At 34.5% G+C, this 12,451-nt stretch overlaps 1 protein-coding gene across 1 annotated transcript in view; it reads right to left on the reverse strand.

The window, feature by feature from the left end:
• STK26 (serine/threonine kinase 26) overlaps positions 1 to 12,451 on the reverse strand; it is a 56,696-nt gene that overhangs the window by 15,327 nt on the left and 28,918 nt on the right. The window contains exon 2 of the mRNA XM_087813542.1: positions 5,296 to 5,526. Within this exon, the coding sequence (XP_087669668.1) occupies positions 5,296 to 5,526 (231 nt within the window). The remainder of the gene's footprint in view (positions 1 to 5,295; positions 5,527 to 12,451) is intronic.

The following is a 12,451-nucleotide window of genomic DNA, read 5'->3' on the forward strand; positions in this document are numbered from 1 at the left end:
TTTCTGGTAAAAGATGTTTGTGTTGGAGAAAGCCAATAAGTATGTTTGGTTTGCTTTTAAATAATTTAAAAAGCCATGATGATATCTATGTACTGGTTTACAATTCTAAAGGAGCCAAGTGACTGGAAACCATAACCATACATCCGGTACATTTAAGCATTGGAAGCTTCTGAAGGAAAAACTCTACTTCTCCACTTATAAAATGATCCACACATTTTAATAATGGGTCAGAGGAATAAGTTTAAAGTCCTGCATCAACACAGTTGGTCAGCTAAGGGTTAGGAAGTGGCTCTCTGTTCCAAAATTCAAATTGCCTAAAGTGTAAGTGCTCTAGAATTGTACTATTTACTGAGGAGAGGGTGGAGTCTAGTGCTAACAAATTACTGGTGTTGAGTGTATCAACTCTTTCACCTCATGAGGCCTTTGAACCTCACTGTTTGTTGCTAATGCAGACACTTGGCCAAAGGGGAGAGAAATGCTGCTGTGGAACTTGGGATTCATTCCTTCATAGAAAATAGATTCAAAATACTCATATGCATTTGAGAGATCATTATTATATATCAAGGACATGTTGAATGAAGTGGGCTGGTCTATAAATCCAATAGCCAATCATGACATTGACTAGTAAGCCAGCATGTATAAGTAAAACAAGCCAGTCACCAAAGAACAAATGTTGTATGATTTCACTTATATAAGGAAACTAAGGTAGTGAAATTCAGAGACACAGAAATTAGAATGGTGGTTACCAAGGAGTGTGGTGAGGAAAGAATGAACACTTATTGTTTAATGTGTACAATTTCAGTTGAGGAAGATTAAAAAGTTCTGGAGATGGATGATGGTGATAGTTGTAGAACAAACTAAATGTACTTAATGCCTCAGAATTGTACACTTAAAATGGTTAAAATGGTAAATTTTATGATGTATATTTTACCACAGTAAAAAAAAAAAAAAATGTAGCATAGTTCTGGCCAGTGTGGCTCAGTTGGTTGGAGCATCATCCCATACACCGAAGAGTTGTGAGTTCAATTACCAGTCGGGGCACATACCTAGGTTTTGGGTTCGTTCCCCAGTTGGGGCATCTCTGAGGCAACCATTAGATGTTTCTCTCTAACATTAGTGTTTCTCTCCCTCCCTCCCTTTAATTTCTCTCTCTCTAAAAATTGATGAATGTGTCCTTGGGTGAGAATTAAAAAAAAGAATGTAAAATTTTATAGAACAGCAAGTGACAGTAATGATCATCTTGCCAGGTACTTTACCACCCCTGAATCATTTTCTTTCAGTCTAGAATGCCTTGTCTATACCCAACCTTCACATCTCAACCTACATCAAAATTATACTCAGCACTTAGTTCAAATGATACACCACAGTTTTAGATTATTGCACCTTAATGTGCCCACAGATAAGTAGATAATATGAGGCAAGTTAGATATACCTATCTGGGGCTAAGGAGAGAGGCTAGAACCACAGACACAAATTTAGAATAAAGTGGATCAGACTGACCAGGGAAAATATGCAGAATGAAAGCAATACATATAAACAAATGTCTGTTGAATTGAACCTAGTATGGGGCTTCTTAGAGGTGTTTTATATGAAGTTTAAAGCTATTCTTATTTTGAGGGAAAACAACAACAAACAACAAAAAAAACGTTGTAAGGAGAAATTTTTTACCCTTGAATTTCCTTCATGCTTTATAAGGGAAAACTCATGGACATGGACAACAGTATGGTGATTGCCAGGGTAAGGGGGGTGGGGGTGGGGGAGGTAGAGGAGGATATATGGGAGATAAATGGTGATGGAAGGAAACTTGACTTGGGGTGGTGAACACACAATACAGTGTACAGATGGTGTATTGTGGAACTGTACACCTGAAACCAGCATAATTTTGTTAACCAGTGACACCCCAATAAATTCAATAAAAAGGAAATGAATATAAAAAAAAGAAAACTCATATTATTTTTAAATTAAAGAATATTCCAGAAACATTCACCAAACGCTGGCAATACACATAGTATGCACACACAAAAGTAACAGGGAGAATGAGAATGCCACAAAATTGTACAGGCTCTATTCTGGAATATTTTACTTATATCATTCAATTGCTTTTTTGTTTTTTTGATAAGTATCAGTGGTTGTAGTATGTGGAGGGGGGCATATTTTCTTAACATAAATAGAAATCTAAAGGCATTTTTCAATAGTAAATAAAGGCATGATTCAAATTCTATTCAATGCCTGAGTGAGCTTCATTTTAATATTTACATTGAACTAGAAAAATATTTAAAGATTATAAAAGATTCTTCCAATATTATGAGATCAGAAAGGAAGGGTTTGCTTATTTTAGTACACTTTATAAGACTAACTTTGTCTCTCAAGAAAATCTGCAGTGAACTAAAATTAAAGGAAAATACTGTGGTCATACTGAAGTGTTTGTCTGGTTTTTACTCTTGTTTATAAAAATGAAGTTATACAGTGAACTCAGTCAAAATGAATACCTAGTACATTTTTTTCATGTCTCAAAAAAATCATTACAACTGCATACAGTTCCAAAGAGCATATAATTTTCTCTCGAATGCAATAACTTTTCCTCCAGCACACAGTGAGGTCTTGGTTATGTATGATATCCTGTGCAAGGACAACCTAAGAAAACCACATGTCCTACTTTACTCAATTGACATGACTCACAAAATTCCCCATGCCATCTAAAATGGAAGGATGGGTCACAATAAGAACATAAGTTGACTGATAGTGCAGTTCCCTGATGGTACTTAAAGGATGTAGCCTTGAATTACATTGACTTCATTAAACAGAGCCCTGTTATTTTTGATATGATTTTACTTAAAAAATGCAAGCCCACATAGCCATACTATGTTTTAATACAAGTGGAAAATAAACAGGTTGGTCAATTTAAGAAAATAGTTTAAATAAAAGATATTAAAAGGTTATAAAATCATAAGATATTTCTTTTTGTGTATATGTGTATGTCTATATAGAGTTAACACACATTTATTTACTTTAAGATAAATATATTCAGGATACAAATAATATCAGCCAGCTGTGAATTTCTACAATTTTATCATGAAATGCCATGTTCCTTAAAGTAGTCTTTCATACCATGGACTTTAATTAATGATGGGTAAAAGAAATAAAAATAATTCTGTTTAATCCTTTAAGAAGGCATCTTAGGTAATGGTTTTGTATCACTAACTGGTGTGAGAACATTCTACAGTCAAAATTTGGACAAAACTATCAGTTTTATTTACTTAAAAATTAAGCATTTATTGGGTGACTGGTACATGTATACTATGAGGGGAATTTTTTTAAAGGTGAAATCTTAATAATATATAATACAAACTGAGCTACAATTCATTTTCCATGAGAGTACTGAATATGAACTAAGGCTATATATAAGCAACCAATAAAACAGTCAATACCATTTTACTACCCATTTTCATTAAAATATAGATAGCCAATTTTAAATAGGGTTTATTTAATATTTTAAGTTAGTTACAAAAAATGGCTTATCTGTTACAGATGCTTAAAAATAGGAAGGGTCTGAAATTACCAGGATTCAATCCAGAAAGAGTAAACCAGGATAAAAAAAAAATCACACACACATACACACACACAACAACAACAAGAACGACAGTTCTTGGGGCTGCCTACAACCAAGCCTGCTTTGGGAATTAGGAGGGGGATCTAAAACTACTGAGACTGAGTGAACATAGGATTACTAAAATAAAATAGAATCTGATCACTAAATAAGCTTTCTAGGAAGGAATATGAATGCAAATATGTTACAAACAATCAAATAATTATATATACATATATATATATATATATATATATATATACACATTCACACATATACATACATGCGTACACACACACACACACACACACACATTAAAATGGAATAATGGCTCACACTAAGAAGTAAATTGAACAGGAATTGCCAGCAGAAGCACCTTTTCTTGAAAGCCTTTCTTGAAGCCTTCACACCAACTCCCTCAAAAGGATAGAACTGACTACTTGCTTATTTATATTTCACTTGTACTTTGTATATACTTAATCACAAAATCTGCACCTTTTTAGTACAATGTGGGACAGTGAGCTCCTTAATGGCAGTAGCAAGTTGCTCATTTTTGTATCTATCACCTAAGTAAAGTGTAAGACACATAGTGACTATTTGGCTGTTTAATGATTCAGTCTACTATGCATTATTTGTACATTCATCTAATTTATGTAATATTAGAATAAATCAAACTGTGTAAAAAGGCAGGAAAATTATTGATGAATTTCTATATCTATAGATAGACTATTCCTAGGGCTTATTTGGTCAGCAGAACATAAAAAGATAGCATTAATTTTTATGCGGGCCAACAGCTTGAGAAGTTATAAACATACCCCTTTTGGCCGAGAGATAGATAAAGAAAAAAATTGAACAAAATAAACCTTCCCTCACCCTTGTAAACCCTGAAAAGCAAAGATCTAACTAATAGTTAAGAAAACAATTTTAATTTTAACATAATTTAAACTATCTTAGCCTAGATTTTTCTATTTATGCTTCACATAAATAGGACTTCTAACTCTGGAACCCAAGAAATCTCGGATTTACTAACCAAAGAGTTTTCTGTTATGCAGTAACATCTCCATCTGCTGGAACATTAGATGTCTGCTAATTTCATGATCCTAGAAACTGAAAATCCAACTTTTTTTGGAGGGGGCAGAGGGAACAGATATTATTCAATTAAATTCCATTTAAACAAATATTTATCACTTGCTGATATGTGCCATGCTCTGTGCTAAGTGATGTAAAAACCAAGACTGGTTGAGCTAAACTCCCTGCCATCACGGAGCTCACAACCTAGAGGGAGACAGACGTGTAAATAACTACCAAACCTCAATGGAATAAGTTACAGACTTACATATTCTATCAATTCTGAGGTTGGGACAGACAGGACCATTGAAAATAATGTGTGAAAACACAGGGGGAAAGTTCTTGCCTAACAAAGGATATGTCTCAAGGACCAGCTGCATTTCTGCTCCTCCATCAATCCAAAAGTTCAGGTGTGGAAAAAAATGGTGCAGCCGAGTACTGGGATGCATTGAGGATACAGCTGCTAGATCTATACACAGTCTACTTGGCACTCTAAATGGAGCTGGATTCTGCCTGGAGGCTAAAGACTGCCAAATATTTATTTAAGACATTGCCTTTCAAAAAAAAAAAAAAAGAATTTAAAAAAGAAAGAAAAACTTATAATGAAAATACATTATGACTTAATACAGCACACACATTACCTTTAAATATGATCCATAGTATTTTGTTACATATGGGCTGTCACACTGACTCAAAACAGTTATTTCTTGCTGAATGTCTTCAATTTCATCTTCAGCTTCCTCGAGGTCTATGATTTTAATAGCAACCACTTGCTGGGTACGGTTATCAATTCCTTTGAAAACTTCTCCAAAGGAGCCTTTCCCAATGCGTTCTAATTTTGTGAACAGTTCTTCTGGATCAACTACATTATTCTAAGAGGAGGGAGAGAAAGAAAGGAAAGAACACAAATGTCTTCCATCAATTCTTTTAAATGAAGGAAAATAAATCATATAGGACATTAACAATTTTTTTAAAGCATATAAATTCCCTTAACATGTGCTTTGTTAGAACCACAGGAAATCCAAATGATCAGCTAGTCCATATTCTACTGGATCATGCACCCTCACTGTGCTTAGCTGATCCTGCTGCCACAAACAATCCTATACAGCATATGGTGTGTCTCTGATTCCTGCCAAAGGGCCAGGCACAGTTTAGAATAAAGCAGCTGTTATAGATAGTTTGCACATTAATGCTATGATAGCAATAATGAGAGAACTCCTAACCTAAGCTATAGGTAGGTGAATCATTAAAAATTCTGACATTCCACCAGCAATATGTTGCCTTTTAATTCTCCTTTCATTTCTCCAACTTGGACATCTCAATCACCCCCACCTACACTTTTAAACCACCATGTAAGCAACGTAGAACACAAAAGACTCAAGAATCTACAAGGCTTATTTTTTTGTTTACTTGAGATGTTATCCACATGTAATGTCCTCAATGGTGGCTGAAATAAGATTCTATGCCTTTACCATAATTGCTAGTACTCATGAGGAAATGGTAATATGCTGAACTTTCACAACTTATCTCACAGTGGGAATCCAGAGTAACTCGACATAAAATTTTAGTCAAGGGCACGTTTTTAGGTTGATGAATGTACAGGCATGACTTGGATTTATAAATTCACTGCTCTTTCCTGGGTCAAAATTTTCCTTTATCTTATCATATACAACTTTTAACTAAAATTGTATGACTACAAGACAACCTTATTTTTTTTATTTTTTTTAATCCTCACCCAAGGATATTTTTTCCATTGCTTTTCAGAGAGAATGGAAGGGGAGGGGGGAGAGAGAGAGAGGGAAGAACATTGATGTGGGGGCGAGACGTCCATTGGTTGCCTCTTGCACTCTCCCTGACCAGGGCTGGGATCGAGCCTGCAAAAGAGGTACATGCCCTTGACTAGAATCGAACTAGAGACCCTTCAGTTCACGGGCTGACACTAACCACTGAGCCAAACCAGCCAGCACAAGACAACCTTTATATGCCTACTTAAGCTCATATTGCTGAATGTTGTACATACTTCTAATCACGTAGAAACACAAGATCTCCAAACCTCCCCCAAAGGAATGTTATTAATTTATATTTAAGTGCTTTATTACTCTGCACCTAAAACTTTGAGTTTCTTCAAAATATAGGAGAATGCTATCTACTTCTGGTGAGCTGTCTATATTTAATTTGTCAATCGGACCTAGATCATCTGTTCAATTACAATTTTACTGAGTCATCAATTTCAGGAGATAATTATAGAGTTAGCATGTTCCCTTATGTCTTCTTTTATTAGACAAAGTTCATTAAAGTTCATTTTTTTCTCTCATCAAGTTCTCTGCACCATCTTTACCAAATAGATCCACTAGTTCTCCAGTAAACTGCCTAATTTTGAGCAACTTGAAAACATAATTACCTTACTTTTTTTTTCACCAACTTTTCTTTTTTCAACCTGCTTAAATACAGTTTGCACATGACCTGCTTAATTTATAAACTTCCCTATTGTCCTGGGTTGGATTTTTCCTGTTTCTAAAAGCTGCACTTTCATTGTAGTAGTCTCTTTGATGTTGCAAGCTACTTGTTATCCCCACCCACCTACAGTACCCACATGAAAGAAATACATCTTGAGCTTCCCATATAGGCTTTTAAAAATAGTTTAGACTTTCAGTAGGTTAGAAATGCCTTTTTTAATGTTCACACTTTGTTATAATACATTCTCCAAAACTTCAGTATCCTCATTACTGATGCTCTTGGTGTTCTCTTTCTTACCAAGACATTGTATTTCATTGTGATTACTAGTACATAGTAGGTAAACCAAAGATACCTCTTTTTCTACTTTTGGTGATGGTTCTTGTATTTCCAGTACCTTGTGGCAAACCTATCCTTCAAAACAACAACAAATAAACAACAACAACAAAACACCTTGTCGAACAGCTTGGTGACAAGTTCACCTCCTTATAACTTTCTAAATTCAGTGGATTTGGAAAAATATAAAGAACAAATCTTTCAGTTTTTCTGATGTAACTATAAAACAAATCTAAAAGTTACAAATATGCTATGATTAAAAAATTAAAAAATACAGTATGTATTTTCTGATACACTGTCAACCAGGAAGTATATTAATTAACTTTATAACAAAAAATTTTGTTGTAAGAAACCAAGATTAAATCCTAATCTTTCTAATTCACATTTTTGAGTGAAACAATCAGCCCCAGGGAGAACACAGCTATTCTTGCTTTCTAGAATAAATGGGCTCTTGAAAGTATGTAAAACAAAGATTTAAAAGTCAAGTCACACTTTGCATTTCAAAGATGCTCTGAAGTGAACCCTAACTCATCAATATAGTTTTAGATTTTAAATCAAAGAATACCAACTTGAAGAAAGAAAAAAAGAAAGATCCATCATTTACACAATATTTGTACTTCCAACTCTTTTATTTGGGGACTAAAACTTCTCATGCAAAACCCCAACTTCCAGAGTGGAGGGAATCATATCACTAGTAGTATAACCTCACCTACTTGACTGTATAAGGATAGAGATTTCTGCCCTATTTGCCAATTCCTGAATTTGGAGTAGATAATACTTAAGTTCTAATCCCCCTTTACCATCTCACCAGCTTCTTACACCAGAGTATCCTAAGTAACAATATTAAGACAGATTCTATTTTTGATGCAAGGGCGAAAGTCAAGTAAATAAATGATAAACATCCCAAGTAATGCAATTTAAAAACCACCTATATAAAGAAGCTGATTTATCCAATCTTATTCACATCATTCTTATTCAGAGCCTCTAAGAAAGTCAAGTTGGCTTTGTCTCCACTCAAATCAAATATTCTTTTAAGAATATTAAAATTTCAAAGTCTTTCTAACTCTATGGCAAAATTGCAGTTTACTACTATATCTGTATTTGTATTACCTTCTCAAAGCCATAGCCCAGGAAGGAGCTCTAAGTTCTGCAGCAACAAATAGGAACAGCTAATTAACTTCATATTGATTTATGATGAATAGTAGATGATTTATCCACGCCCCCAAAAAACTGGTCTGCAAAAATAAAAACCTCACAGGTCCACCTCAGAATATTCACATTATTCGTTGACTGTCTTTACCTTTCCTTTGCTTGAAATTGATCTCTTCACTATAAGTATATTGTTACAAATTTAAGTCTTAAGCAGAGGTAGCATTATTATTAAAGCAATTATAACAATTACCTTTTAGTATGGAAATACTCTTAAGGAAGTCCAAAAGGGAAAAACATAAGATGATCATTTTGTTTGTCTCCTATGTAAAGTCAAGGGCAGATGAAAGAAGACTTCTTGTATACTTAAATCACAGAATCAGAGGGCTGGAAGAAGTCTTGAAGGTTCTCTAAGTGCCCTCCAGCCCTGGCTGCACTTGAGAATTACCAGTACAACTTTAAAAATGCAGATACCTAGGCCTCATTCCAAAACTACTGATTCAGAATCTTTGAGATTGGGCCTAGTAATCAGTATTTTTTTAAAAAGTACCCCAAACTATTTTCCATGTAGGCATTTTGGCACCAGTTTTAAGATCAGCATTTGGGAACCACTGAGCAGACAGATCTTGAATTTGTATCCTTGATTATATGGAACTCATTATCACCATTTTCCCCAAGCAAGCCTGTGGCTCTCTTCTAACTCTGCATGCTAAGAGGAAAAATTGGAAGTTAAAATAAAACCAAGAACACCTTATTATTTATATATACATACCTATATTTTAAAACTTAAGTCTCCAATGCTTCTTCTATGGACACACCTCTAAAATTAGTACCTACCCTCAAATAAGACTAGAAACATTTACAGAAACATATACAATGTATCCCATACATTTTGTATATGTACTCTTGAACATTTTTTACTCAATATAGTCTATATAATAATAGGGTACAAAATAGGTTAAGATTTAACTGATGACAACTTTGAGGTAATAGTAAACATTAACAAAAAGTAAAAGTTTACTTCTAGTTAGCTAGTAGAAAATGGGTACAAATTGTGGAGGGAGATGTAGGGGAGTAAAAAGGTTTCCTAGACCCTCTTAGGGTCCCTGTTTGGGTCTGAAAATTAAACTGACAAAGATAGATGAACAGAAAAAAGTATATAAATTTATTTAATATAAGCTTTACATAACATTGGAGCCTCCATAAGGAAACAAAGGCTCAAATAAATGGTTAAAACTGTGTGTTTTATGTTTGCTTTGGTGAAGACTGCAAAGTTGTGGAAAGATGTGAGCTAAGTGTCCTAAACTGGAGGAAACTTAGCAAGGCCTGTTTGTTCAGATTCTTCCTTGTGTCCCCCTGTCTTTGGAGATATGGATGATTCTTTCCTCCTGTATAGGAAGAGTACCTCTCACATGAGGGTCTTAAGACCAGTTTCAAGGAAGAAGAGCAGGGGTGTTTCAGTGGGGAGGGTGGTGTGGGAGAATAAGTCAAAGTAACCTTTCTGCTTCTGCCATTTTCTCAAACTCCTTCAGTTTAAAATATCCAATATGCCAAGGTAGCCTGTCCTGACACCCATTGAGGGGCATTAAAATAGGTGATCAGGGGAAATAAAAAAACTATAGATAGAATTAGAATTCACCCTGGGGTTCTAAGCAGAATGAAGACCCAGAGAGCCAAAGGATGGAAAGAACTAAATGTAACAAATTTAGTTTCTTTGAATCTGAGGTAGCTAAACCAGACTTCTAGTCTGGAGCTGAGAGTGAAAACATAATAGATTTAGGGAAGAGGGTAGATTTCTCAGGGGGTTTGACCAGAAAGAGTTGAGCTCATATGTTCTGAAAGAATCTTGAAGAACTATGAACCAAGCTGAGCAAGGCTGACCTCAAATTGCATTTTCCACTTGCCTTCCTACCTTAATAAAACCCATTCTATGAATGCTCTCAGCTATAAGACGCTGTTTACACTTTGTACAAAGACTGATTATCTGTATAGGTCTCTCAGTGACTCACTGATGAGGAAGGGTATACAGCAAATAATGAGTAAAAAAAATGTGCTAATTATATCAAAGCTTAGAAAGGAAGACTGCTTACTCCATTCTAATTCTCAAGAGGTAATACCAGGAGTGACCTGCAATGAACTCAAGATGCCCTGACAATCACAGAGATTAATTAAAAACTTTATCCTAGTAATGTGCTAAAAAACTAGAGATACACCCAGTTAGCTACCTAGTATTTAAATTACTCAGATTAGTTCTCCCAAGCTAGAGGGAAAATGCTTTTCTGGATTACTTCCATGTCTATACTATTACCTGTCATGTAACAGGCAGAATGCATGTGAATAAAAGTCATTCTGTAGTGATTCCATGCATCTCAAATTCAATTAGTTCTATTATGATTGCCTATGTTGAGATTTTTCAAATGTCCTATGAACATTGCCTTATAAATCTATTGAGTGCTTCCTAATCAAGATACTGCCAGAAGAAAAATAAAGATTAAAATCAACAGACATATACCTCTTAGCATTGCTTACATTCAAGATTGCAGGATACTAACTTTTTAAAGTGTTATATATGATCCAAGCACAACTGAGTTCTCCCTGGATAGAACTATAACAGTCACAGGCTTTTAGAGTTGGAAGGAAATGTATAGGTCATTTGATCCAACTCATCACCACCATCAACAAAAAGCATTTATTGTGTGCCTGCTGTGTCCTAGGCTAATACCACCAAATGGAAGCTATGAAAGGCTATTTAAGGCTGTTTATGTCAAAATAATGGTAGAAGTAGGGAAAGGTAATGAAGGGAAAAATAAATCCTGGAATTAAAAGAATTATAGACTTTGAGATAAATAGGTACTTAGCAAACATCTGATCCAAAATTTATTTTTATAGGGAAAAAATTGTAGTCCAGAGAGGCTGTAAATTGCTCAAGGTTTTAAAGTAGTTCATTAGTGGAAAAGCTCAAACTTGAACCCAGGATTCCTGACTTTTAAGCCTAAGGTTCTTTCACTACAGCTTAGATTAATCTGTAACAAACTACATTCTTTTTATAGAAAACCAAAATTATTTTCTATCATAAACAAGTCACACAGCTGTCCAATGTCTACTTAGAAATAGCCCTACATCTCAAGAGTTAAAAAAAAAAAAAATTGAAACTTAAAAAATCTTGAAAAACTTAAAATAGGACTTTCTTATTCTTCAAATGATATGATTACTTACAATTATTGAACTACTCTGCAATTGGCTGATCCTTGTTTATATGCACAATTACCAAACAGTTCATATTACAATCTTACAGAGAAGTGAGCTATATGTTATCTTGACTTTTTAGCAAGGTTACTGTACTTGGTGCATTTTTTCCCGTGTCAATAAATAGACTGGAATAGGCTAACCTTTAGAGTGTGGGAGGCAAGGTAGTGATGGTATTCCACACCATGATTCTCATAGGATCCAATGTCCAAAAGCCAACAGCTCCAATTCCAGCTTTATCAGTGATTTACTGTAGACTTCAGTAACCCTTAACACTAAGATTTTCAGTTCTGTTCATAAAAAAGACTCTCAAATTGATGAAATTTTCCAGAATAAAAAATATTTACGTGGCAGCTTTTATATAACCATAGAATTGTTCAAACAGCCATGTGAATACTCAAATTACTTTAATAACGAGAAAGATTTTAAAAAAACAACTCCTCATAAGTTTTTCTAAACTTCTGAAAATGTGATGTTAGAAGGATATTTCTCTACTTTGTACAACCTCATGTTCATATTACAAGTGTGTGACAAAATTTTATGAAATTCTTAAGAGACGTTTGTGATTCATATTTTTGAAATAAAACATGTAGCTTCATTATATTTTGCATA

Source organism: Miniopterus natalensis, chromosome X, assembly GCF_054644295.1.
Source record: "Miniopterus natalensis isolate mMinNat1 chromosome X, mMinNat1.hap1, whole genome shotgun sequence".
Taxonomy (NCBI): Eukaryota; Metazoa; Chordata; class Mammalia; order Chiroptera; family Miniopteridae; genus Miniopterus; species Miniopterus natalensis.